This window comes from Lepisosteus oculatus, chromosome 27 (assembly GCF_040954835.1).
Source record: "Lepisosteus oculatus isolate fLepOcu1 chromosome 27, fLepOcu1.hap2, whole genome shotgun sequence".
Taxonomy (NCBI): domain Eukaryota; kingdom Metazoa; phylum Chordata; class Actinopteri; order Semionotiformes; family Lepisosteidae; genus Lepisosteus; species Lepisosteus oculatus.
The window spans coordinates 11,379,704-11,405,128 of record NC_090722.1 but is presented as its reverse complement, the minus strand read 5'-3'; the positions used below and the strand labels follow the sequence as shown (position 1 = coordinate 11,405,128).

Sequence of the window (25,425 nt, the reverse complement as noted above, 5' to 3'; positions counted from 1 at the left end):
GATGTGTTGTGGTTTCACACTCGAGAGGCGCTCTGTGCTCTTCTGCGCAGTCGGAGGAAATGGTATCTCTTGAATTCGGAGAGGTGGCAGAGTACCAGAGAGCTGCTGTCGCCCTGCTGGGGATGGAAAGTCTGAATCGGGCTCAACTGCCTTTGTCTTTTTATAGCCGCCTGAGAGGTGTTAGTGAATGCTAATTGCTGGTATGTTTCTGTCAGCAGAACGCTGTTAACTATACTATTGTATTTCGTAAACGTAGCGAAGGCCGCCTGCAGTCCGAACTGGACCGGTTCTGCAGGCAAACTAACGAGGTCCATTCGCTTTCCTAGTTAACTGCGCACAACAACAATTTATCACAACGTCCACCTAGATTGCCTGTTGAGATTACGTTCCGCGTAGCTCTGCAGTCACCGAGCACTCCGTCCGCTGCGGCTCGTCGTGAGCTCTCTCCTCTCTCGCCGAGGACGCCTTGTAAAGCGCCTCGGGATGCCGAAACGCTCTTGCAGGCGCTCTATAAGTGAAACACGAAACACGTCGATGTCGTTGCGTTTTTAGTTCTATCCAAAACTAGCTTTAGAGATCCCGGACTAAGACCCAGTTTACGTGTCGGTTTCCAGTCCAGGCGGAACAGGCCGGAGACGCCTCGTTAAAACGGTCTGTTGCTCGCGCCCGAGATGCCATCCCTTCGCTCTTTCACTGGCGAGACACGTCCGTGTCGATTAAAGATCACTGCGGCGCTGCCGGAGGCGGACCGGCTCGAGGAGAGCGGTTTGAAAAGCGCCCCTCCTCCCTCTGAGTTCCCTTTCCACGACCCCCCGGGACAGGTGAGCTGCTGAGCTCGAGTCTGGCGAGAGCGGGGAACCGGCTGCAACGGCGCCGTTATCATCACCGTTCCAAAACAAAGAGTGAAAAAGTGAAATCTTTTTGCGCGACAAGACGACCTTGTTCTTTCTGTCAAATACGCCTCGCAGCGCCCTTGTGCTCCGGCAATAGCGGAGCGCTCTCTGGGTGGGCGCCTTCTGGAGGGGGAGGGGGGGGTCGAGGAGGATGACGTCACTGACAACGCGCTAAAGGCGAGGAGGGAGGCAGCGGGTTAGTCAGTCGGGCAGCGCAGGTCTTCGGGACAGGTCCAAGGGTTCGCGCGTTCCTGAGGTAAGGACGTTTGACTTTCCTCCTTCATCTTCTTCATCTCCCTGTCCCCCCCCTCCACTCCCGCAGCGCCTGTTCTAAAGCAGCCGACTGGCGCTGATATCGCCTGGCCGGTGATAAACACGCCGCGGCGCTGGAGCAGGACTGCGATGCTCGTCCCTGGGTTTTAATCGGTGTGAGTGCTGCCCGGGAGCACGGTGCCGAGCTGCTCCGCGGTGGCGCAGGTGGGGAGCGGCCGAATTGCACAAGAAGATGAGCCCGCAGCGCTGCTCTCGAATCGCACGCTGTTTGCGCTCCAGTTTGAATCCACCAGTCGCACAGGTGGCGTCTGTTGCCCCGCGAGCCGAGGACACGAGCGGCACGATGCTGTCGGACCCTGGAGCGCGGCACTGCCCCCGGGTCGTTCCGGTCCGCGGGCCGTCGCGGTAGAGGAGCAGGTCTTCTCGTCTGACTAACCTGTTAAACACATGGACAGGATAGGAGAACCCCTCTTCCTTCGAGAGAACAGGAGCGATGTCTTGTTCGTTGATTGCACCACCTGGCTGGTCACTGGGCGTGGGGTTTCAGTGGCCTTGGTCGATTGGTTTCAAATCCTGAGAGATCACAGCGCAATAGGACAACAGGAGTCTGGGAATAGGGCGTGTTTTTAATAGTCTTCATGTGTCGGGGGAAAAAACATAACCCTGTCTGTTGAGGTGCTGGTAAGATCTCCAGGCTTGTCTACATGGGATATTTATTTTACAAGCCACGCTGTGTTGCACTCTGGCCAGATTATTAGGAACACTGGAAGCCACTGTGTCTGCGAAGAGCTGACCAAAACCTGTGTGGCCCCCCCTCTTCATGGGCTCTCCTGCAAGCTGAGAGTCCCGCTAGGAACATGGGATAAGATGGGGAAATTTCCAGGTCGGCTCAGTGTTGCAGTGGTCAGCATTGCTGCCGCGCAGTGCTGGGACTCTGGGTTCACTTCCAGATCTGGGGTGCTGTCTGCGTGGAGTTTGCATGTTCTCCCCATGTTTGTGTGAGTTTCCTCCAGATGCTCCGGTTTCTTCCTGCATTCCTAAGACATGCTGGTGGGTTGACTGGCTTCTGGGAAAACTGGCCCTGGTGTGATTGTGTGTGTGTGTGTCCAGGGATGGACTGGTGTCCTGTCCAGGGTGTACCCCGCCTTGTGCCCGTTGCTTGCTGGGATAGGCTCCAGCTCCCCTGTGACCCTGAGTTTGGTGAAGCAGTCAGAAAACAGATGGATGGAAAGGGCCCAACCTGCACTGTTAGTGTGGCTTCCAGCGAGGCCCCTGACAATGTTCAGTGGTGGAGGGAGAATATTCCAGTATTCTGGCTGGGGTGTATAAACATGTCCACACATTCTCAATCTGTCCATCTGTGCTGCTTGGCATCCAATGAATTCAGCACAAAGCAACCTTCTTATAGGCTGTGAGAGTATTACTCATATGTTTGAGTGGGTCAGTGGAACAATTCATGAATGATGACGGGTTTCTAGATGTGGGCAGGCTCATTACCAGACTGTGGCTTTTAACAGGCATGTAAACAGGCAGAGGTTGTCTGAGATGTTTGTTTGAAAGCGCAGGAGTTCATCACCCGTAGCACTGGGTTGAGTACTCCAGTAACAGAGCCCATCCTAAGTAGGGTCACGGCACACGGAAATTCGATGGAGAAAAGCCTGTAATTGCCTAAATGTGGGTTCGCCACTTGTATTTCCCTGGCATGCTTCAGTTTCTCTGTTTCAGTCAGAGCCCAGCTTTGAGATGCTGTATTGTGAGTCACTCTGACTGCTGTTTAATCACCTTTTTTCTGTTGCAAACCCAGGCAGACAGTGTACCGGGGGTTAATTTCTTTCTCCTCTTTTCAGAAGCAGTTTTTTATTTATTTGTGCTGAGTCCTGAAGTTTTTGATAATTGGAACAGCAATGAATAATCAATCTATCAATCAAACCATTTATGCATTAAATGGTTAATGAAATGATATAATTAGCTGTATAGTCCAATGCAGGCAGGTGGTGATCCAGAGCCCAATCTGGATAAATATCCAGTAAATACTTTATCTTGGACAGCATTCTATCACAGGCCACACTCTCATTCTCTCACACACACAGTCTTTGGACTGTAATGAGAGCATGCAAACTCCACCCAGAATGTGCCCAAGGCTAGAACAAATTCCAGAATCCAGGAGCTGAGAGTCGGCAGCCCTGGTTACCTCACCACTGCACACTAGGATTGCAATTCCTTCGTCCCTTTTACACATCAGAAGGAGTCAGGACTTTGAACCGGAGACCAGAGGGCTACAGGTTCAGTTTGCTGGTGGTGAGATGCTGCTGTTACAATCTTGCTCATGTGCGCCATCATTACAAAGGAGAATTAGACTTACCTGATTAAAGGAGGCTTGCAGGGATGTGTCTGGGGAAATTCATGCAGTTCTTAACGTGAAACAACAAGGATGTGGGTTTAAGGAACACAGATTTCGCAATGTTCATATTTGAGGAACTGGTGGAGATTTCGGTTCCCACTTTTATTTGGAATTGTGATGTATGTGCAGGGGGGGACTTTGTGCCACTGAAAATGCATTTCCTTCCTTTTATTCAGTGTGTAGCAGAAACCATAGCACCCTCCAGTGGCAGATGAGTCTCAGTGCAGTGTCAGCACTCAGGGTGGTGCATCTGGAGACAGGGTTGCTGGCACAAACCGTCACTCAGAACAGTTCGGGAGCAACAGCAGGATGTCCTTGACACCATTTACACAAGAAACAATCATCTACAACGACTGGGCGACTGAGAGTCCCAAACAAATCGTGGTGTCTTGTAAATATTCTACAGAATAGATCCACTTCCTGTTCTGTGAAGGTGACCTAATCTTGTAGAACAGGCCTGGAGTTGCCCACAATAATCGAAATTTGTTGAAATCAATCAATCAATCAATCAACGAATCAGTCTTGAGTTGCCACAGGACCTTTCACACAAACGGTTTACCACAACGTTCTTCACGGAATTATGCAGCAGCTGACAATACTGTACAGCACCAGTGGACTGTGTGGGCACTGAGGAGAGGAAAACACCCCAGTGGGAGAAACCTCTGGGGTCCCAGGCCCAGTGGATGTTGGTTTAGTTTCAGATCACACCCCCACCCCTCAAAGATAGAGATCAACACAACGCCTAAATCCTATTTTGCAGGCCACTTTCAACCCTGACATATTCCTATTTTACTTCAAGGTAAATGAGATAAAAGGCTTTTTGTTTTTGTGTTCGCTCTAGGTAAAACCCGGAGCAGATCGGAGTGCTGTGGAAGGGGAGCGCGGCGTGTAGCTCCTGGCGTCGGCTGGGTTTCTCTTCTGCTGTCCCGTGTGGGGGAATCTGTAAGCGGCTGTTTGTTTTGACAGGTGGGCTGGCTGACTGACTGACGCCGGAAATGAAAGACAGAGCCCTGTGGCTGCTCCTCGCTCTCCTGCCCGTGTGCCTGTGTGGTAAGTGTGAAAATGCACAGCGAGAGAGAGGAGAGAGGTTCCAGTCCTGTGTCACAGCCCCTCCCACCACCACCCCTGACACTCCGAGTGGTTTCCTGTCTGGGGGGCGCGAGTGACTCAAAGCCTCTGGCAGCAGGTTGCTTTCATGACCTTGTTGCTTTGCAGCTGCTCAGCCTTCCCACCAAACTGCACCTGCACCTGCGGTCACTTCTGCTCTCCTGACCAGCTTCCCTCTCTCTCCTGCTGCACTGTCAGGCACTGATCAGATGGGGCTGTCGGATGTTGGGGTAATTGTCAGGCTGGGAGTGCTGCAGAGAGAGATGAGAGACGCTCTCCTCCTGCAGCAGGGGCCAGCTCTGTCACAGGGCACTGTGGGGCTCACTGGGCTACAAGAGAGGAATATCGGGTGGGTGTGTGAGGGGTGTATCTGCAGGTCCTCACTCCCCTCCTTTATGGCTACAAGTCATTGGCTGAGTCTTAAACAATCCCAGTCCCCCCTCCCAAATAGAGTGGGTATACGATACAAAAAGCAATGAAAAATTGTTCTTCATTATGTAAGGATAAAATAATAACAACAGTATGGTCATGTAACAGACACAGGATATTGTGATGCCAGACCTGGTAACGACTGGGTTGGATTTCAGAGAAACAGCCCTGAAGGGAGATAGGTTTTCTTTCCAAAGGTTCCTGACATATATGATTTTTTTAAAGTTGGACCTTTTGTGCAAAGATGAGTTTAAGGAAGGGCAAAATGGTGGCACTGTGGTCAGCATTACTGCCTTGTAGCACTGAGGCCCTGGGTACTATCTGGGTGGAGTTTGCATGTCCTCCCTGGTAGGTTGATTAGCTTCTGGAAACAAACTGGCCCTGGTGTGAATGCGTGTGTGTCTGTGTGTGTCCTGTGACAGACTGGCATCCCGCCTTGCACCTGTTGCTTGCTGGGATAGGCTCCGGCTCCTCTGGGAATGAGAAATTATGAAGTGTTCGTTGATTGCTGGGAAATGGGGTGATTTGTCGAGGACTTGAATGCTGGTTTAATTCCTGCAGGCTGCTTAGACGCAGGGTGTTGTGTGGTGTTTGGTGCTGGTGGCAGTGTAACTGTTGGAGATTGGGGTGGGCTGAGATACGTGTGTGTGTGCAATTCTCTGCACCCTGCAGCTTGAGCGACAACAGAGACCCCCCGCCCCCCACCACTGCTGCACAGCATCTCCCTAACACAGGAAATTTGTGCACACGGCACAGAGGCGCAAAAAACGGTTTCCCACTGTGCATTGCCTCCAGATCTCTCCACTTCGGTGCAGCCAGCCGGGCTCAAGAGAGCAGTTTCGAAATGCGTCAGCGTTTCCGTAATCCGTGGTGACATTTTCGCATGAGGAATTAGAATATTTCACCCATGTCCATGTTCTGGCCCAGAAAACAGAGCGAGACAAGGAAGAAAAAGCCTGGGACAAATGCAACACAAGGAAAAAATATCTTTGAACGTCTGATCCAGGCATTGGCCAGTCCAGCAGAGATCCAGAGGTCACCCCTGAGGTGTCAGTTTAGAAGGACAATTGATGAATTTACACCAGTCCTTTAGGGAAGAAATTGCTATTGTGTTATTGTTATGTTATGTTGTTATTGTGGACACAATTGGCTGAAATGATCTGGCTGACTGACCTTCACTTGGTTTGGGGTATTTCTTCCGTGCAGATGATTTAATGCAGGGGTGCGGTCCACACTTGACCCTCATCATCAGTCCTGTTTCCTCTGTGTGGCTCCCCCCTGGAGCAGGGGGACCCTCAGGACCGATATCCGTCTTCACGAGAGGCTGAACCGGGGAGTCGGGGGTAGAATCCCCGGCCCCACAGCATGACAGCTTGAGAACGTGACCCTATAACCATCTATATAGGCCTCTGGAGCTCTGGCCACACAACTTAATAAACTGTTTAGAAACCTCCTTTAGTATGAGGTAGTTTTAATTTTATTCAGTCATTATACAGCGGTGAGATAAGGCATGACCTATGACCCCTGCTGGACTGCCCAGCGCCCACACAGCGCGGCACCTGGTTGACCACAGGGATGGGTCGATTGCCAGGGTCAGGGAGTGTACAGATTTGGGAGCCTGTTTTTCACATCAGTGTGCGCTTGTTTTTAAGCAGATTGCTCTGTGTGAACTACGGGATGAGCACGTCCCAGCAATGGATTAATACCGCAGTCGCTACAGCTAGCCTCCCACACGCGCAAGCAGGAAACCGTGAGGTTTAAACGATTTTCTTACCCTCCTCGAGCGCCTCGGATCCCTGAGTGTTTCTCACACCAAGAAGAAGATGTGGTCCAGAGGCCAGTACCCATAATGCATCTTCAAACCTTCGGCACAACCGTCTGCTTCAGTCCCTGCAGGCTGCTGCACATTGTCACGTTACAGACTGGAAAGAGGAGTCATTTGGCTGAGGCAGAGATTGCCTGGAAACAGCCTGTGATGTCCCAGCCCTGTTTCAGAGCAGAAGAGCACAAGATCAGTAACAGCCGTGAGCAGGGAACTGGGTTCATCTCGCTTGTTCAGTCTCCTGCAGCTTAGTGATCCCAGAATTCCACCAAGGGGTTTCTTGAACGATCCGGTGGAGTCGTCTTCAACCACATGGCTAGGCAGTGGGATCCCAACTCCCACAACCCCTTGTGAAGAAATCTTCCGAATGTGCCCAAGCTTGCTTTCTACTTCGCATCCCTGTATGGAAACAGATCGAAAAGTCTCCCTTGAAATATAGGAATAGTTTTGCTTCTGTCAAGAAGTTGTGATTAACCATTATGTTTTTCTCTTTCTCTCCCCTTCTTTCTGTTCCCCGACAAGCATCTGAGGATTATGGGAAAGTAGGTGCGTGTTTTCATTTTTTTTTGTTCTTTTAAGCCCCCAAATTAATGAGCTACTTGGTGAGCTGATACTCTGGCTTCTCTCCTGACACAACTGGATGAGGTCCTCCAATCAGGACAGTAGGAACCCCTTTACACAGAGGGTGGTGGGAGTCAGGAACAAATGCCCCAGCCATGTTGTTGAAGCTCATACCCTGGCTTCTCTCACAAAATGGCTGGAAAAAGTCCTGGGAAAAATCAGCTACTGACTTCCAAACAGGCCAGAACAGTCCTATTGTTTGTAACTGTTCTCACAGAGGGTAATATATAAGAGCTTGATACAGGGAATCAGAGGACGAGTGGATTTCATCTCTCTCAGACTAGAGTTCTGTGTTAAGACCAGACGGCACTCTCGATCCTAAGGGTTCTTCTAAATCACAGGCCGTACCAGAAAGCCCAGCACCAAGCCAGCGAGGACTTTCCCTAACACCTCCAGCTCAAAGGTCAGACATTGGCCCAGTTTCATCTCCAGTCAGTCTGAGAGATCCCCCGCCCCACACAACAAACTAGGCGCAGATTCAGTGAAACAGAAACCTGGCCTCACGAGAGAGGTTTGCCTTTGTTATCCCAGATTACTAGAACATGGAATGTAGAGAATGATGGGTAGAGTAATGCCTCATCTCCTTGGTCCTGCAAGCAGCTCCTCATACCTTCCAGGTGTGCCATCATATCTTTCTTTCCCTAAGGAGTTTAAAGTCATCCAGGGGTCTGGCTTCATCTGTATGTTTCAGAAATTCGAGCCCTCCTGATAATCTGGCCTCAACTGGCATCTTTTTAGGAGGAGTTTGCAAACTTCTCTTGCTGACTCTGGATGTTTCTAAACTTTCCTAAAGAAAGGCCTTTCTTTCTCCCTCTCTCTCTGCTCTCCAGACTGCGGGCACTGCTATAAGATTGAGCCAGGCACCATGGTGGGCATCATAGCAGGCGACGTGGTGCTGACCGTCCTCATCGTCATCTCCGTCTATTACTGCGCCAGTCGGAAGAGACACAAGCGTGAGCAAGGTACTGCAGCGAGAGGCCGCGGCATTGGAGTTATATAGCGCCTTTCAGATTTACTTAACTCAAAGAGCTCTTCACATTAGGACAACAGTGACAAGTAAAGACAAACTCATGACCCCCAGGGTGTCTGATCTGTGTCTGCAAGCTTTCCAGGTCTCCCACTCGTCCTTGAGTTGGCCCAGTTAAGGCAACAACAGGCTGATTTGTTTTCCTTGAGGCCGAGCTGGACCGGAACCTGCTCAGCCCTGGTGTGATTAGTTTGTTTTTCATGACACCTTTAGAACTTAGAATTAGTTCATTAAGTGAGCTAAAGAATAGTCATGTGTTTCCAAATTACAAGTTTCAACAGACTGGGAATCCCTAACAATACTGGACATGGAATTCCTAAACCTGGAATTGAAAACATGGAGTGCAGAATTCCTTCTCCGGAATTAAGCACACCTAGCAGCTTCAACAGAGTGTAAATTATGTGAAGGAACAGTTGTTTGAGAAGATATGCATATTGATATTGATGAACAAATGAGATTTTAACTTCAGTCTACCCAAGGAAATTGGACTGAAGCCCTTTGAAGTGTGATGGCAGGTTTTGGTTCTGTGTGAGCTCTTCCAAGAATGTACCTGGGAGTCCAGTCTTGGAGGCAACTGTCTTGATAGTGAGGAGGGAATTAACCAATCTCTTCAATATCCAACCAATTACAATAGCGCAAGACTGTTAACCTAGCACTGACTAACGCCAACACAACGTCTGTGTTTTCTAACAGCGGACAAGGTCTACATGAATGTCAGGGCGAATGTCAAGGCCTGACAGCCTGTGACGCCAGCTGGTCATCGCAACCTCTGTCCAGCCCTCCACACTGACACTGACTTGGCGTCCAGCTCCCAGCACCAGACTCCCATTCAGCTACATTGGAGTGACCCTGCAGTGGCACAAGGGTCAGGTTTTCCAACCTGAAGATTCTGTTCAAAATCAGTTCATCAGTAAATACAGCCAATTCGGTTCTAATCGGTTCTCAAGCAGAAGCCTGCTTGATTTTGGACCACCTTGGATTTTGTTTACTAAATAAAAATGACGGAAGAAACAGGACAGACATATTGAAAAATCCACGTTTGTGTATTATCTACTTTCACAAGTACTTTCACGAACAAACACAGCTAGCTGCAACTACAGGCATTCTGTATGGTTTCACTTTATAAGAGGCGTGATCCGGCTCTTTCTCTCCTCTGCACCGCACAGTGTCCATACAGTAGGTACACAGAGCTCCTCATTCCCACGCTTTAAGATGTCCAGGATCTCCCAAAAATCAGGTTCTGTGAATTTAGTTCCCCAGCTGCCTCATATAAACCTCCTGACCACATTAAGGCATTAAAACTGACAACACCGAAGCCTTCTTCCCCTGAAACAGTTGTGAATTTCACTGCTGCAATCTGTATGAAGCACCGTGCCTACATGGACACCAGCTGTGTCACCTAGCTGGGATTCAAACCCACAACCCCAGTGCCACAAAGCCCTAGCCACTCCTCCACACTGCTGCTTGAATGGTCTCCCAGTCTGGAGATCAAACTGGTGTTGGTGTCTCCTTCCAAATCGCTAAGAGAACAAACTGCTACAATCATCTGTCTCAAGAGCCTGGTTTTTGGGAGGGAAGATCTGGATGCTTTTTTCCAGATGAATCTTTTAACATTATATAATTGCAAATATGTTTTTTATTAATTATCTTTAATTAATTTTAATTAACTTTTATTTTATTTTTCAGCAAATGTGTACTTAATTCAAATTCTACTTTTAATATTTATGTGCACTGGGATGTATTGTGTGCCTATATATCCAATATTTTTATATTTTTGTTGTTGAAATAAAAAAAGGTGATATGTTTTGGAGGTACGATTCTGTGTCTATCTTTTGATGTTGGTTGAGAGCTTGGTGGTTCTGCGCTCTCCACGTGTGGATTAGAATAGGGGTTCCCAACTTAGGTGACACCCCAGATCTGCTTTGTTTCATTCCAAACCCACTCTTTAATAATAATAATTATAATAATTGCTTACACTGACCAAAAGACCGTGCCTTTTTACAGTCTAGTGTCCCCGTCACAATACTGGGGCATTAGGACCCACACAGACTGCAGGGTGAGCGCCCCCTGCTGGTCCCATTAACACGTCTTCCAGCAGCAGCAGCCTCAGCTTTCCCAGGAGTCTCCCTCCTGGGCTTCAGGGGGTTCTCAGTTGTGGGTTGCAGGGTGACATGGCTGCCTCTGTAGTTGAGTTGGCTCTTTATGTAACTGAATCCTTAATTGAGCTAAACAGTCACTAATTTGGAACCTGTGCAGAGTTTTACAGGACACACAGACAAGGACACACACTCACTCACACCAGGGCCAGTCTGTCACAGGGGACACACACACACACTCACACCAGGGCCAGCCCGTTACAGGACACACACACACAGACACACACTCACACCAGGGCCAGTCCATCACAGGACACACAGACACTGACACCAGGGCCAGTTTTCCTAGAGGCCAATTAACGTTTCAAAGAACTTTAGGAGAGGGGTCACAACCATGTAATCAGCAGGGTCACAAAAAAAGTGACCTTTTTTAAAGATGCTGTCCGATGTCTTCCTGATAAAGGCGAGAGTGTGTGGGAATAAAAAGAGCAGTTCTGCGTTCTGCCTGTTGTTTCTCCATTGTGAAACTGGGGGACAGAAGCACTCCTCTGTGTTTGTATCAGGGATGCTAGCAGTGCTGGCGATCGAGCCGATAAGCCATGGAAATAAAAACCACGCTCTGCGGTCTCTGCTTTAGTGACTCATTTCGGGCAGGCTGGGTGACATTTACCTCCTCTACCCTGGCTGCCGGGCTGAGGAGGCTGTTGAACAGGCCCCTCCACTGCTCAGTTTCCTGAGGCTCCTGGTCGCCCACTGATCTCTCGTTCAGACATGAAGACGGACGGCTCAAAGCCAGCAGGGGGTCATTCAGCGCTGAGCATACTTCTGCAGGTCAGTCTTCTCCGTTCTGCTGCTAGGGGTCCATCCATTCTCTAACCACTTCATCCAGTACAGAGTCACAAGGGAGCTGGAGTCTAACCCAGCGAGGAACAGCACAAGGCAGGGGACACCCTGGACAGGACGCCTGTCCATCACAGGACACACACAGCCACAGACACATACAGATACACCAGGGCAAGTTTTCACAGAAGCCATTTAACCCACCAGAATGCCTCTGGACTGTGGGAGGAAACTGGAGCACCCAGAGTAAACCCATGTGAACCCAGGGAGAACATACAGACTCCACACAGACAGAACCCCGGGTCTGGAATTGAACCCAGGACCCCAGTAATATGAGGCATTCAGGTTTGACACTGAAGCTTCCTGGGCTGTTAGTCACTAGTGCTATTTAGCGTCTGTGATCTGCTTGCAGATTTGTTTTCTGCACTTAGTGCTCACCAATAATACTCCAATTACAGTGCATTTTATCCAACAGATTATGCACAAAGATCTTTATGCAGTTTCTCCTTAAGGTTTGATTAGCTCATTCAGAATTTTCTTCCCTACATCTGACTAAACAGTATTAAGCAAATCATATAATAATTTAAGTTCAATTAGGTATTTACAGGTAACAGCATGGGCTGAAGGAAACCTACAGATCTCCAGGCCCAATGGTCTGAGCAATGCTTTTCTGCCCACAGAAAATCCTCCATAAATATAATTTCATGCAGCTTTCTAAATAATAATTTAGATTTTTTTTTGTGTCTTATGATCTTAGTAATGTTCTCTGGAGCCACCACATGCAGATTGATCATACTGCAGCAAAACAACACCCCCTAGTGCTCCTGAGTGAGCACATCTGAACCAGAGCCAACTGTGACCCTTCTCTAAGAGAAGCACTGTGCGTGCACCTCAAAGACTGTGATTTTGTCACCCTTTCTAGAACTGCGCAAACCATAGTAACACACAGTCGGCTCTCCACTTGTTAGACGTGTTAGACTTACTGGCTGCACGAGTGATTACAGCTCTTCAGAGCTGCCCAGGTCTTCGGCTGGTTACAGACGCCACTCAGGATTGTCCAAGGTGTAGGTTAGACAGATGCATCTAGAGAGCAAGAGTACGGATAAGAGATCAGTCATCAAAGAGGAAGAAAAGTTCAAACACCAGAAGACAGAGACGGGTATTTAATCCCCTACTTTGCAAAGTTTTGTAGCAACAGCCTCTTTATTTCCTTCATTAACTGATTAGGAGGACCAATCCAACAGTTAAGATGGATGTGCATGTGCTAAGACTCTGCCCTGGAGCAGGCTGTGTGTTGACTTGGTTTGGGGTGTCTTGTGGGGTATCTTTGGGGGCCCTCAGCGGCCGCCGTGCTGGTGCACGAAGGGTTAACCCCAGTCCTGAGCAGCCTCTGCGGACTGTGGTTTCTGCAGGGAGGCAGCTCGCACCTGGGCCATTCTTCTGGACGGAAACCCTCTCGCGGTGCATCTGGTAGCCGTGGCAACGCTTAACCACAGCTGCAGCGACCTAAATAAATGTCCTGCGCACGGGGCAGTCACCTTGACAACAAGAACAGGTCTCGATGGCCATCCTGATAGGTGGGTTCTGGCCTTATCTCCGGACACAGAGGCGTAGCGCATACTCTGCACATTACATCTTCATTCACTTTCATTTCATGAGACGAGGTTGCACTTGTGGCATCCACAGCTCCTGTTTGTGCACCTCCTAACCCTGGTAATGTTCATTCCTTTCATATTCGTATCGATCAGTCAAGTAATGATCAATTCACGATCAGCGTCTTCCAGAGCTTTGGAAACGCAGCAGCACCTGAAGAGCTGGGAGAAGCTGTTAAACTGGTCCAGATAAACCAGCAGACAGCTGGTTTAGGCCAGATTCGCTCCAGTCCACAGGAGGGCGCTGTGGAGCTTGGCCAGTTACTGCTTCCCAGGCTGTCTATCGGCCTTGACTCGGGATGTGGGTGTGCGAGACTTGCTCCAGCTAACAAACACAACCCAACATGTCTACAAGTGTGCTGTCTGTGTTTTCTTGTTCTTTCGGTTTTCTTTCCAGGCCCCCTCTGGCAGGGACGGCGCAAGAGGAAAGTGCACAGTTCCTTATTTGTACTCTCCATGGCTGCCCAGCGCAGCTCTCATTATTGACCGTCATCTTCGCCTGGCTTTTAACACAGCCTCATTTTCTAAAGGGACGCCTTCAGAGTGCACCTCCAGCTTCCTGTGGGCTGGTATCCTTCTCCATTTCTTCTGCATGCCCATTGTCACCCCTGGGACTTTGTGGCTCTTGACTAAACTGAAGATCAGGCCTGAAACAACAGGAGCACATGGCAAACACCCGTTAGTAACGCTGGTGAGTCTCTGAAGACCCCACACACCCCCCTTGTCAATTCTCCTGCCAGTAACAGCGCACTGACTCTGGGTATTGTGACGATCGACACTCTTCTACAGGGGAGAGCAGCTGGTTACAGGGATATAGGCCGAACATGAGAAAAGCGGCGTCCAGTTGGAAGATGAAGCAGAAGCAGAAGCAGCAGGACAGCGTGAGTGTGTGTGTGAGAGAGAGAGACAGAGCAGCGAGTCGGCTGTGTGTGTGTGGGTGGGGGCGGGTGTGAGTACAGTGGTCACGCTGTGATGTCACAGCCCTGAGCAGGAGGGGTTCCTGGCACTCTGTCACAGAGCCTGGGGCCGGCCAGTCCCTCTCGCAGCCCAGCGGACAGCGCAGCGCCCAGCTCAGAACCCACCCCTCTCCTCTGCTCTGGGCCGGACCGGTGCTGACCCGTCCACGATGGGCCGCGGATGGCTCTGTGTCCTCACCCCCCTGGCTGGGCTGCTGGGTAAGTCTCTCCGCCTGACGAGTCTGGCCTCCTGTTTCAGCTCAAGGCTCTGCGTCGCATGATGCTGTTGTGAAATAGTGGACTGTAGTGATGTTGATGTTTACAATATTCCTTTTCTGACACCTACAAACAAGAAGAAACAGAAACACATCATACCAAAAAGGGAGTATACAGAAAATCACTAAGTGTTAAACGACCTTTTATACAGATTCTAATTATCTACTGCACCTTTATTATGTGTGTGTGTTGTTGGTGTCTAATTCTGTAGGTACTGTTTCTATTTTCTCCATAAAGTTATGTTTTATTGGAGATCGTTTGTTCCCTCTCCTGTGAAAGTTTCTGTTCACCCCAGGCAAGGTGGAATCTGTCGGCTATATCCCATAGATAAAGCGGAGCAAGCTGAAAAATATGGAAGATGGGGAAAAGCTGAATATGGTTGTGAATTGTGAGAGATGTACACGTAAAGGATTTTAGTCACAATCCCCCAGAAATGTGTATAAGTGCTGACAGGAAAGTCTAGAGTGGACGAGGTTCGGTATTGAAAGGGGCCGGTGAAATCTGTTTGGGTGCTTGTACACACACTGAGAGAGCACATGCAAGAGGCTTCAGGCAACAGCATTCCTGTTTCAGAAATGGGGAACTAGGACTGTGGCCTGATTTTCATCTCCTGACTTGGTAGAGGAAATATTACAATACTGTTTCACTTCGGGTGGCAGGTGCAGCAAAACCGCGAACAGTTTCGCAGTCCTGTGTCCCTGAGCTCGGCCCCATTCAACCTCAATTGCCTAACCCATCCGGCAGCTTTTGCCTGGCATGACATTGACTTTCAAACTGCCGCAGAAGCAATAAGACCAGCAGGATCCTGAAGATCTGAACTTGTGTCTCAATGGCACTTCTCTGCAGAGCGGCAAGAGAAGCACGATTTCCTGTGTCAAAAAAACCCCGCTGCTGCTCGCAGGCATGGCGACAGCGGACTGGGCGAAAGCTGAGGCTGAGAAACCGGATCGTGAGGCGACAGCGGAGCCGAGCGGGGTCCCCTCGCCCTCACGCCCAGCCCAGTGAAAACTCTTCGCCCGGCCCATGAGCACCCCTGGGATAGGCTGCTCCGGAGCTCCCCAAAGGCACAGGAGGCCTGGGGGTTGGGGTGGGGTGCAGGGGTAGGAAGAGACTGCAGAATTCATTTTTGGGGAGCCTTAATGAATCCTCCCCCTTTCCCAAATCTTTTTTTATCCCACCAGCTATGGAGGACAACTTTATTTTTTCCTCTCTCTTTTTGATATTCTCTTATAGGTTTTGCCTCTGACAGCAGGGTCCAGGACTGTGCCCTGTGTTAGCAGGGCGTGTTGTTAATTAACGTCAGTGTCCTTCTGATGGTGGGCCCAGTTTCTGCACTCTTGTGCAACCTGTGCAATCTCAGGAAGGAAGCCCAGCAGAGCCCGCAGACCAAGGCCATTGTCAGTGGGCATGATGTCTCAGACTCGCACTTTGCCACGCATATAAAAAGACCCCTGAGCTGGGCGCCCTCCAGTACCAGAAACAATTCTTGCACGGCCATTTATGTACTGCCCACAGACAGAAACGGGCATCAAAGTCGCAGGTTTGAAGCGAATTGCAGATGAGTCCTGGGTACCGCTGGGCGAGCTGATGTGTTCGAGATACCCCAAAGTGCTCCCCTGTATCTCATGCTCTTCCGCTGCCAGATCGTCTGCTGGCCTGCTCTTCTGACCTTTTTTGGTTAGTTGGAGCGAAGCAGAGATGCAATTAGACCCCTGTGAGTAGCAGAAACACACAATGAGAACCGCTGATCTAACAGAAGCTGCCTTTGAAAAGCACCTGGGTGTTTGAGCTGACACATCGCGTGCATCTTTAAAACAGGAGATGTTGTGTTAAATTGTATAAAGCACTAGTGAGGCTTGATTAGGGATACTGTGTACACGTTTGGTTGGCACATTATAAAAATACACTGCTGCTCTGGAACATGTCCAGAGAAGAGAAACTGATACATTTCATGATAAAAAGGAATGTCCTACACTGACAGGCTGGAGAAACTAAGCCTTTACAGTCTTAAATAACTCACACAAGTATTCAAAACCCTCAAAGTCAAGCCAGACAACCTCTTAAACTGAGCCAGGGGACACAGGTGGAAAGGGCTGGGAAGTGCATTTAAAACTGAGAACAGGAGGCATATCTTTATACAAAGAGTGGTAGGAGTGTGGATCAAGCTGTCCACCAAAGTTGTTGAAGCCAAAACCCGGTTTTTCTTTCAAGAAATAGTTGGCTGGAATCAATTAACTACTAACCGCCCGCCGGGCTAGAAGTGCCGAATGACTCCTTACTAGTGATCCCAACAGTCTTCTATGCTCTCCCTCCTTCTCCTCGTTTTCTTTCTCTCCCTTTTCAGATGTTCCAACTTCATCCTTTCCATTTCCAGGATAGTCTGGCTTCATTTTCGACCACCACACCACCCGGAGAAGGATGGACGGGAGTCTGAAGCCATATTTATTAACTGGTATTTATTTCTTTTTTTTCCTCCAGGTCCTGTGGTTGGACAAGAAAGTGAGTATATTATTGTATTTTTCTTGTCTTTATCAGCACCTGTGTCCGACGATGACCAGGCACATCTCTCCCTCTGCCATCTCTGCATGTCCTTCTCCGTATCTCCGTATCTGCCCCCTGTCATCTCTTCTTTCTCCTGCATGTTGCTGTTTCTTACTACGATATCTAAAAGGGTCTCAGAAACATTTGCATTTATCAAAGTCCATCAATTAATTCAAGAATTAATACACCATTCAGTCCAAAAAGCCTTTTCTTGTAGGAAATGGTATGATTCCTTGTTTATGCAGGGATCTGCATGAACAGCAACATAAAATATCTCTCCAGGCTTCTCGAAACATACCATCAAGCAGCAGACTTCGTGGCTTTCTTATAGGGCTTGAGTGACTTCAGGAAGCCAAAACAGACTCTCCCCTCTCCCGCTCTCTCCCTCACTCCTTCTCCATTTCAGACTGCCAATCGTGCTATCACCTAGCCTCTGGCACCATCGTGGGCATCATCGTGGGCGACATCATCCTCACCCTCCTCATCGCCCTCTCCGTCTTCTGCTTCGTCTCTCGCATGAAGAAGAACCACCTGGAAGCCCTGCAAGGTCAGTGCATGAAAGTTACGTTATTTGTATGGACCAGCTTTAATAGTAATAATTCCTTCCATTTCTACAGCACTTTGCATCCCACAGAAGACAGTGGTGATGTAAGTATAGGTAGGAATCATCCACAGTAGCCTTTACACTCACATATATATATACACTGTATAATATCTGTGCACACAATCCACAATCCTTTTAAATTTCACCCTAAACTGAAGAGTGTGCATCAAAAGTCACAACAATATGTGGTCCAGCTAGCTCTCAGACTGGTGAGGTGTTACAAGCAGTAAAGAGAAGTTACAGGGGGGTCTATCTAGTGTAGTGCTGTAGGTAATAAACTACTTAATATTCATTCCCACAATGCACACTAAATTAGTTGCTGTTCCTATATTCTAAACATTCTCTGGGAGAGTGTTTACAAAGCTATAGAGATGGATATAAGGGGACTGTCTATACCTGTATCCTAACAGTTCTCTTGTGGTGTGGCTTGATCCCTGTACCCCCAAACCCCATCTCTCTCCCTCCCTCCATCTCTCTCTTTGTGGCAGCAACCAAGGGAAACATATCAATGTCAGCGAGTAGAAAAGTGAAGGACGACGCAGAATCAACATATCAGGTACTACGAGTTCAGTTTTTCCGCTGGGGTCTAGTTCAAATGGTAGAGCGCTTGCTTGGCATGCAAGAGATAGGGGGATCAATGCCTGCGTCCTCCAGGTGGTGAGTTTGGAGCTATGGGTGCCAGGAGGTCTCCCACTTGCATACGGTTCTGTAACCAGACTGAGGTTTTACTGGAGGAAATCACTGTTTTTTTTGCTCCTGCCTTTAATGGGGAGCTTCAACGCTTGTAATTTGTAAAACCTCCAATTCACACCACAGAAAAAGACTATTTCCCGGTATGCACAGCACCATATTCTGCGTTTCAGAACGAGGCAATAAGACTTCCGGTGAGGTGAAGCGGCCCTGTGACACTGTAAACAAGCAGTCTTAACGCTGCATGCAGATCACACTGGAACCTTTCTGTGGTGAACTATCTGCTCCACAGCCTGTGCTTATCTGCTCGTACATCACAGGACGTTAGTCATCACAGTGACTAGTGAGCAGGAAGGGTCACTTCACATCTCAATCCGCATGAACTTTCACAAAGTTCATGGTTTTCTGCTTAGTTCGAAATCTTTTGCAATATCATCAATTAATTTATTTTGTTACCTGAGATTTAATAACCATCGCAGAGGCTGGTTCTGTAGTTCCCCTTTAAGTCCTCAGTGCTTGACAGCGTGGAAAGTTTAGAGTTGTGGAATTTAACAAGCTGCGTTTTTTTTTTTGAGAGAGAAATCAGAAGGTTTAAACCACACAAAGACGTGGCTTCTTTATCCGGAATAAATTTCCAGCAGCAGATGCAGGCTACTTCTGGTTCCTCTTTCTCTGCTTTAACGGTTTGAAAGCAGATGTGATTCTTTTTTTTTTTGGTCCATTGCTGTTTAATGAAAGGCACCTAGCTCACACAGAGCTCTTGGTCCTGGGGAAGCCTGAGGGGCTCAGGCGTTTGAAAAGAGTTTGCAGTCAGTGTCTGTGAGCTCTGCGAGTCCTGACGGTTTAGGACAATGAACCTTGTGAATCCGGACTCATGAAGACAGTAACTGGCTCGGTTCAGTCCCGCAGACGTGGACAGGAACAGACGAGCCTGTGTTTCTCTGGAATATGGGCTTGCAGATGCATGTTTTAAAGTTCTAATTCTCAGTGCTGTTTCATTTCTTACTCACTTCACGTCTGTGTGTGTCTGAACAGGATCTGCAGGGCGTCAGGAACGACATCTACAGTGACCTCAGACGTGTGGACAAATAGGAATGTCCACGAGGCAGAGCCGTGTGCAGACGCAAGAGACCAAGGAGCAATTATTTTTGGTTCCCTGTAGCCCTGAGTTTGTTAAAACCTGCTGTTCTGGACATTCTCCTCTCTTGCCCAGGAGGGGGACAAACACTCCAGAGCCATGATCCTGAGAGAATGTAGAGGCTTCTCAAAAACTCATTTGGACTGAGTGGATCTAGGAATTAGTTCAATGCTATTGTAGCAGGTTAGATAATGCCAAAAAATAATGCCAAAGGAAGTTACAGGAAACTTCAATGCAGTACAGAAAACATTTTAAAGTTACATGACATTTAAAAAAATCACAATATTTTCTAATAGTAATATATTTGTTGAATAGTTGTAGTCTTTCAGTAATGTTTTTAACTGTTGTTTTATTCATTATTGCCGAATAATATTTTATTTCTAAAGTATGGTGTATATATTTATCAAATTGTTCTTTAAGCAAAACTGCATTAAATTGGTCTGTAATTAATTTAACTACACACTTGTTTTATAATCTTAGAGGAAATCGCAGCACAATATTGCTATTTTTATTCTATCTTTATATTCCTGTTATTTATCATTTTTAGAGACCAATTTATTAAAATTGGAATCCAGCTGGTCAAGCTGGTTCATATCCAGTCCTGTTACACCAGGAGGACAGCTGGTCCAGTGGTTCAGGTCCAGTCCTGTTACACCAGGAGGACAGCTGGTCCAGTGGTTCAGGTCCAGTCCTGTTGCAACCGGAGGACAGCTGGCCCAGTGGTTAAAGTACTGTGGTTAAAGTACAATACCTGGACTTCATCTGTTAAGAGTTTTCAGATTGTTGGAGATGAAAAGCCACATCTTAGGACACGTTAACACTTCTAAATTCTCTACAGTAAAAATTGTGACTCCATTTCAAATTTTTGCATGGTTCCCCAATTTGTTAAAGATAAATAATTTCCTGTACATCAGACTAGCTTTCACTTCTTCCAGCAGTTTCATCCAAAGCAAATTTGTTTTTCACAATAAAAGATGAAGAGTACAGTTGTTGAGAAGGCTCTTTTCTTTGGAAAGTGCATCTTTCATTGAACAGACTGACACCACTCTGCAGTACTGATAGGCACCTATCCGGTTACTGTTTGTGTAACATGAGACCCATTGTTGCTTTGCTTATGCAGCTACTGGCCAAATTATTAGGACCTCGCCCTACTCAAATGGACAGGCTCAGAGCAGACTCTGATCTTGCGTGATTCGCTTGGGAGCAGGTAGGAAGAACTTTCAACCCCTTTCCTGCCCAGAACAGCCCCCAACCTCAATGCCACTGAAAAATGTGCAAGTGGCTCAGACGTGCAGTTCAGTCCCTCATATTGGAACTGTGGAGATGGGGCAGGGACTTCGGGTTTCTCGGAATGCTGAGGAATAATGGCCACATCCTGTTTGAGCTGCTTGCAGGGCCCCACTGTGGTAGTTAGTTCCTAATATTTTGGCCAGTGGGCATTTCAGAAACTCCATCAATGCAAAGGGTCACAGTGCCGCACTGTTCCCTATCAAAGATAAGCCTGACGGTCCAGATGAATGTCAACATGTGATCCATCCATGTTCTAACCACTTTATCCAGATCAGAGCCATGGGGGAACTGCAGTCTATCCCAGCAAGCAAACGGCGCAAGGCAGGGTACACCCGGGACAGGACACCAGTCCATCACAGGACACCAGTCCATCACAGGACACACACACTCACACACCCGGGACGGGACACCAGTCCATCACAGGACACACACACTCACACACCCGGGACGGGACACCAGTCCATCACAGGACACACTCACTCACACACCCGGGACGGGACACCAGTCCATCACAGGACACACACACTCACACACCCGGGACGGGACACCAGTCCATCACAGGACACACACAGACACACTCACTCACACCAGGGCCAGTCTTCTCAGAAGCAATTAACCCACCAGCATGTCTTTGGACTGTGGGAGGAAACTGGAGGAGCACAAAGCCATACAAACACAGAGAGAACATGCCAACTCCTCACAGATAGAACCCCTGGAACAGAGCCCAGGGCCCCAGCGCTGCCAGCAGCAATGCGGACTAACCGCTGTGTGAGCAGCTCCAATTGATCGACCAGGGAAAGACTATTTTTTCTTTGAGATAAAGTGATGTTAAATAAAAGTTAGAAGTGAACTGCAGAACTGGGCTGGGCGAGGGAGGCCGAGCTCGTGCTCAGCCTGGAACTGTCCCGCGACCCGTCCCCAGGGCACGAGGCGGCGAATCGAGTCGTTTTAATCTGCTGCTGGCCTGCGGTCCGCCACGTGCAGCCCTATATAAAACCCTCTGAAAGAAGAAGGTCGGTTTAGAGCAAAAAAAAACAACCAAGAAGAGTTCTGAAAGTGACCTTGGTCGCCGTCGCTTCCTGCTGCTCTGATAAATCGCGTCTTCTGCTTTTTGAAAAGGCTCAGCCGCAAGCGTTTCTTTTTTTATTGTGATGAAAGCAGTCAAATAGAAATGAAACAACGATCTCTCGTCATACAGTAGGGCACTTGACGGTGTCTACGGCGCGATCAGGGCTCATGGTCGTTAAACGTGAAAACGTGATTCGACGGCTGTAGTACGGAAAACATCCGTTCATGCGACAGCGGGTCAATGAAAACAATCAGTCGGCTGGGGAGCGCTCTACAGCGTGCAAATTAATATCTTTCGTTAAAATGTAGAACCTCTACAATGCTCCACGATCAGAAAATCTAATAACACGCAGGTGTCACTTTAATTCTGTTATTCGTTCTGACTTAACTAAAGCGCTTCCAGTTTTATTCTTTAATACTGGAAGACGCTGCAGAAACAGAAGCGTCCATTTCATCTGGGCACATCTGAATTTAAACCGACTACGGGTCTCGGAAGTCTCGCGTGGCTCGGTTAATTCACAGCCCAGTCCAAACCGCGGGAATCCGCAGCACGCTGGGCCTCCGGGACTGAGAAATCTTTATTCTTAAAAAATACCGCAGTAAAACAAGTGGGCTTCTGATCTTCTTACCATTTAATTGTCGGAGACCCCGGTCTGTGCATTTCGATAAATCTTTCGTTTGGTTTCCAGTCGGATCAGTCTCTGTAATCCTGTTCTGCAGGGAGTCCACTCAGCTCTGCGCTCGATAGAATAATTCAGCCCTGAACAGACCTGATAACAGGTTTAGACTGAACTCTTCGCGTTCAGTCTCTGCACATACCGGAGGGCTGCCTTTTTAACTGTTCGGTTTCTTTAGTAACTTAAAATCCAGAACTTCTCAGAACAGAAAGAATCCTTGCAACGCCTCTAATCAAGTGACTTCAATTAAGGTTCAATTAAGGATTTAATTCAAGAGCTCAGCTGCAGTGAAAACCAGGTCTGGATCTCCCAGGACCTGTATTAGGAACCCTTGAATTAAAGTTATCCTGCAGCACAGGGGGCCATTCCTGGTCCCGGAGTGCCAGTGTGTTTGCAGGTGTTCCAACTGAGCTGTTAAATTGGTCAGTTAAGACAATATACAGGTCGTTACAAGATCAGCAGGACAGAAACCCTGGGCTGGCTCTCAAGGAGCAGGACTGGGGAACTCTGCTGTGGAGCGACTGGACACAACTCAAACCGATTGGAAATATACCCGAGTGAAGGCAGAGACTTTACCACGCAATATTTACGAAGAATTAAAAACAACCTTTTATTTTATTTTTGCATATATTTTATTTTATATTTTAAATGTCTGAAGAAAAAAAAATGTATACCAGAAGGAGCATTTAACAAACAATTAAACAAACTTGTTTACAAGAAACTTGATTGAGTAAACCCACGAGAAAAAAAAACCCGACATTCCACATCTGACTAATTCTTTAGGGAAGCTGCTCCGGGATCTCACAGGCCACTGCAAAAAAAAAAGACAAAAGTATTTTAAATGTATTAGTTTTTCAGGGTTCCAACAGTGCTAGCTATGGTATAAATTGCTCATGCGATTTTGTGTCTCATGTGGTCTTGCCGGTTGTGATTTTTCACAAGCCGCGTTCCTTCACCTTTAATAAAACATCTGTTCAGGAACGGCTCACAGGGAGGACTCAGCGCGTGCTGGCGAGTGACGAATCGCGACCGAAATAACATTGATCTTCCCGGAAAAGCGGCTTCACAAGCCTCGCGCAGGACGGGTGCAATGACACAGGGAGACGGAACACTCCGAAACGAAATTCCCTACCACGGGGTTTTTACGGAGCCCTTCTCCGATCCGGACAGACGTTGTAACCAGTTCAGTGCCACACCGGACACGTGGATTCCCTCCGAAATGCGCATGCGCCCCGTAAGCCCTCCTTCCGCTCCCCGGGGACGCGTGAGGTCTGCTCATGCGCAGACGCGGGCCTGTCTGTTGTGAGCGCGGTGTCTGTGGCCGCCGGTTGCGATGGCGGTATATTCATTTTCCAATGACAGGTGTACAAAAACAGAAATTCGGGGACCGCGTGCTTATTTCTGCCCTCTCTCGGTAAGACAGGATTAAAACGAGCGGTTTGTGCATGTTAACAGCGGTCTCTGACTGTGTTTAACGCACTTGCTAAGGATTGAACTACCGTTAAATATTTTACCGCCGCCATATCTTTAGATATGAAGCACGAAACCACGCAGACAGGGCTGTGTGCTAACGTCAGGGTCCGCAGTCTATGAAGGGCGAGGCACATGAGTCTCACACCAGACGCACTTGGCATTAACCCCACCCCCGATGTGCTCTGTGCTGCAGGGGGTTCTCCACAGTTGCCGTATCAGTACAACGGTGTGTTCAATTTCTGTTCCTGCTGGTTGCCGTGGTGAGCAATGGAGACGACCCCTCCGCAGCGGGCTTGTGGTGACCCACGATCCCCTGCTCCGGCGAGGCGGGGCGCGGCGCGGGCCTCACCAGCCGGAGAAGTCCTTGGCCCTCCAGGAGTCGATGATCTCCGACACGCTGACGGAGATCTTGCCGCCGGCCGTGACCATGTCGTCTTTGCCGTCGCCGTTGAAGTTGCCGCAGGCCCCGCACGTGCGTCCGGCCAGGTGGGCGCTGACGGCGACCGTCACCTCCTGCGTCACGCTGTAGGAGACGCGCACGGCCGACTTCTTCTCGATGATCACCAGCTTGTCGGAGATGTGGATGGAGAGCTCGTTCTTCAGCTTCTGCGGCAGCGCCACTTGCTTGCCGTTCACCTGCGGCGAGAGAGAGGAAGAGCGGCGTTTTCGGGACACGTTTCCTAGCTTCCCGCTTCTCAGTGTAGCGAAACGTGTTACTTTTTAGGGTTAAACCTCACTGGCAGGGATCAGGCAAGCCTCTTGCAGTGCTCGTAAGCTCCCAACTACGTCTAGACCGAAAAAAAATCAGTCGACTGGATCTCCGTGCCTGACCCGCGTTCCGAGCAGCCCCCTGAATTCCTGAGCCGTGTCACGCTCCCAGCAGTCCTCATTCCCATGCTCCCCTGCTCACCCAGGTCTGGTGCTCGTTGTTGACGGCGATCATGGTGTCGTCGAAGAAGGCGTACACAGTCACAGCGGCCGCCAGGCTGCCCTTCACGCACAGCCGCACGTCCACAACCACGCGGAACCACTCCGCCGAGCCGCGGTCGCAGAGGGCGGCGATCTCGAAGGCCCCGCCGCTGGCGATCTTGCCCTCCATGGCGTCGAAGGACTTGAGGTGGGCCCCCGGCTTCACCGTGCAGCTGCCCTCCTGCTTGTGGCACCCGCGCACGCCCTCCCGGACGCTGCACTGCTCCCCGGAGGCACACTGCATCTTCTCGCAGACCACCCCACCCGTGGGCTGGCACGTGCACTTCTGAGAGCAGCCCTTCGTGACCACTGACTGCCCCACCTGTCGGAGGCCAGAGACCAGCAATCAGCAGTGGTTCCCTGCTTTCGTATAGCGCCTTTCATCCTTTCATTTCTTTCACAGTATTAAAGTGTAAAAAGTATGTAATACTATAGTAGTTTGAACAACCCCACCTGAGAGATGCACAGCAGACGTGCTGCACCAGTGGCTCTGCCTTCACAGCAACCAGCAGGAGGCAAGAGGAACTGCTGCAGCAGGTGGAGTATGGAGAAGCATTTAAGGTGAAGGACTGTACAGCCCAG

At 48.9% G+C, this 25,425-nt stretch overlaps 3 protein-coding genes across 6 annotated transcripts; 2 read left to right on the top strand and 1 right to left on the bottom strand.

Moving 5' to 3' along the window:
- Window positions 1-10,383, top strand: hcst (hematopoietic cell signal transducer). 4 transcript variants are annotated; one of them, XM_015336489.2, is made up of 5 exons: window positions 1-200; window positions 4,534-4,617; window positions 7,448-7,471; window positions 8,377-8,508; window positions 9,267-10,383. In XM_015336489.2, the coding sequence occupies exons 2-5, from the start codon at window positions 4,563-4,565 to the stop codon at window positions 9,308-9,310; spliced, it is 255 nt and encodes an 84-aa protein (XP_015191975.1). In that variant the 5' UTR covers window positions 1-200; window positions 4,534-4,562; the 3' UTR covers window positions 9,311-10,383. The 4 variants fall into 4 exon arrangements, with proteins under 4 accessions (XP_015191975.1, XP_015191974.1, XP_006641640.2 ...); XM_015336488.2 differs by having other exon boundaries at window positions 7-200; window positions 4,409-4,617; XM_006641577.3 differs by lacking the exon at window positions 1-200 and adding an exon at window positions 241-1,149.
- A 3,742-nt stretch (window positions 10,384-14,125) lies between these two features.
- On the top strand, window positions 14,126-20,350 carry tyrobp (transmembrane immune signaling adaptor TYROBP). Its single transcript, XM_015336485.2, has 5 exons — window positions 14,126-14,336; window positions 16,872-16,892; window positions 17,341-17,481; window positions 18,027-18,094; window positions 19,264-20,350. Exons 1-5 carry the CDS (start codon window positions 14,288-14,290, stop codon window positions 19,318-19,320), a joined length of 336 nt encoding a protein of 111 aa, XP_015191971.1. The 5' UTR covers window positions 14,126-14,287; the 3' UTR covers window positions 19,321-20,350.
- A 2,691-nt stretch (window positions 20,351-23,041) lies between these two features.
- On the bottom strand, window positions 23,042-25,149 carry LOC138225223 (alpha-tectorin-like). Its single transcript, XM_069184642.1, has 3 exons — window positions 24,785-25,149; window positions 24,224-24,510; window positions 23,042-23,212 (listed from the first exon to the last, which is right to left on the bottom strand). Exons 1-3 carry the CDS (start codon window positions 25,085-25,087, stop codon window positions 23,203-23,205), a joined length of 600 nt encoding a protein of 199 aa, XP_069040743.1. The 5' UTR covers window positions 25,088-25,149; the 3' UTR covers window positions 23,042-23,202.
- Window positions 25,150-25,425: the final 276 nt, after the last annotated feature.

Coding starts and splice junctions, on each gene's coding strand:
- hcst (XM_015336489.2), top strand. CDS start 4,563: ATGAAAGACAGAGCCCTGTGGCTGCTCCTCGCTCTCCTGCCCGTGTGC. Junction 7,472..8,376: donor TGAGGATTATGGGAAAGTAG/GTGCGTGTTTTC, acceptor TCTGCTCTCCAG/ACTGCGGGCACTGCTATAAG. Junction 8,509..9,266: donor GAGACACAAGCGTGAGCAAG/GTACTGCAGCGA, acceptor GTTTTCTAACAG/CGGACAAGGTCTACATGAAT.
- tyrobp (XM_015336485.2), top strand. CDS start 14,288: ATGGGCCGCGGATGGCTCTGTGTCCTCACCCCCCTGGCTGGGCTGCTG. Junction 17,482..18,026: donor CCACCTGGAAGCCCTGCAAG/GTCAGTGCATGA, acceptor TCTTTGTGGCAG/CAACCAAGGGAAACATATCA. Junction 18,095..19,263: donor ACGCAGAATCAACATATCAG/GTACTACGAGTT, acceptor GTGTCTGAACAG/GATCTGCAGGGCGTCAGGAA.
- LOC138225223 (XM_069184642.1), bottom strand. CDS start 25,087: ATGCAGTGTGCCTCCGGGGAGCAGTGCAGCGTCCGGGAGGGCGTGCGC. Junction 24,511..24,784: donor ACAACGAGCACCAGACCTGG/GTGAGCAGGGGA, acceptor CTCTCGCCGCAG/GTGAACGGCAAGCAAGTGGC.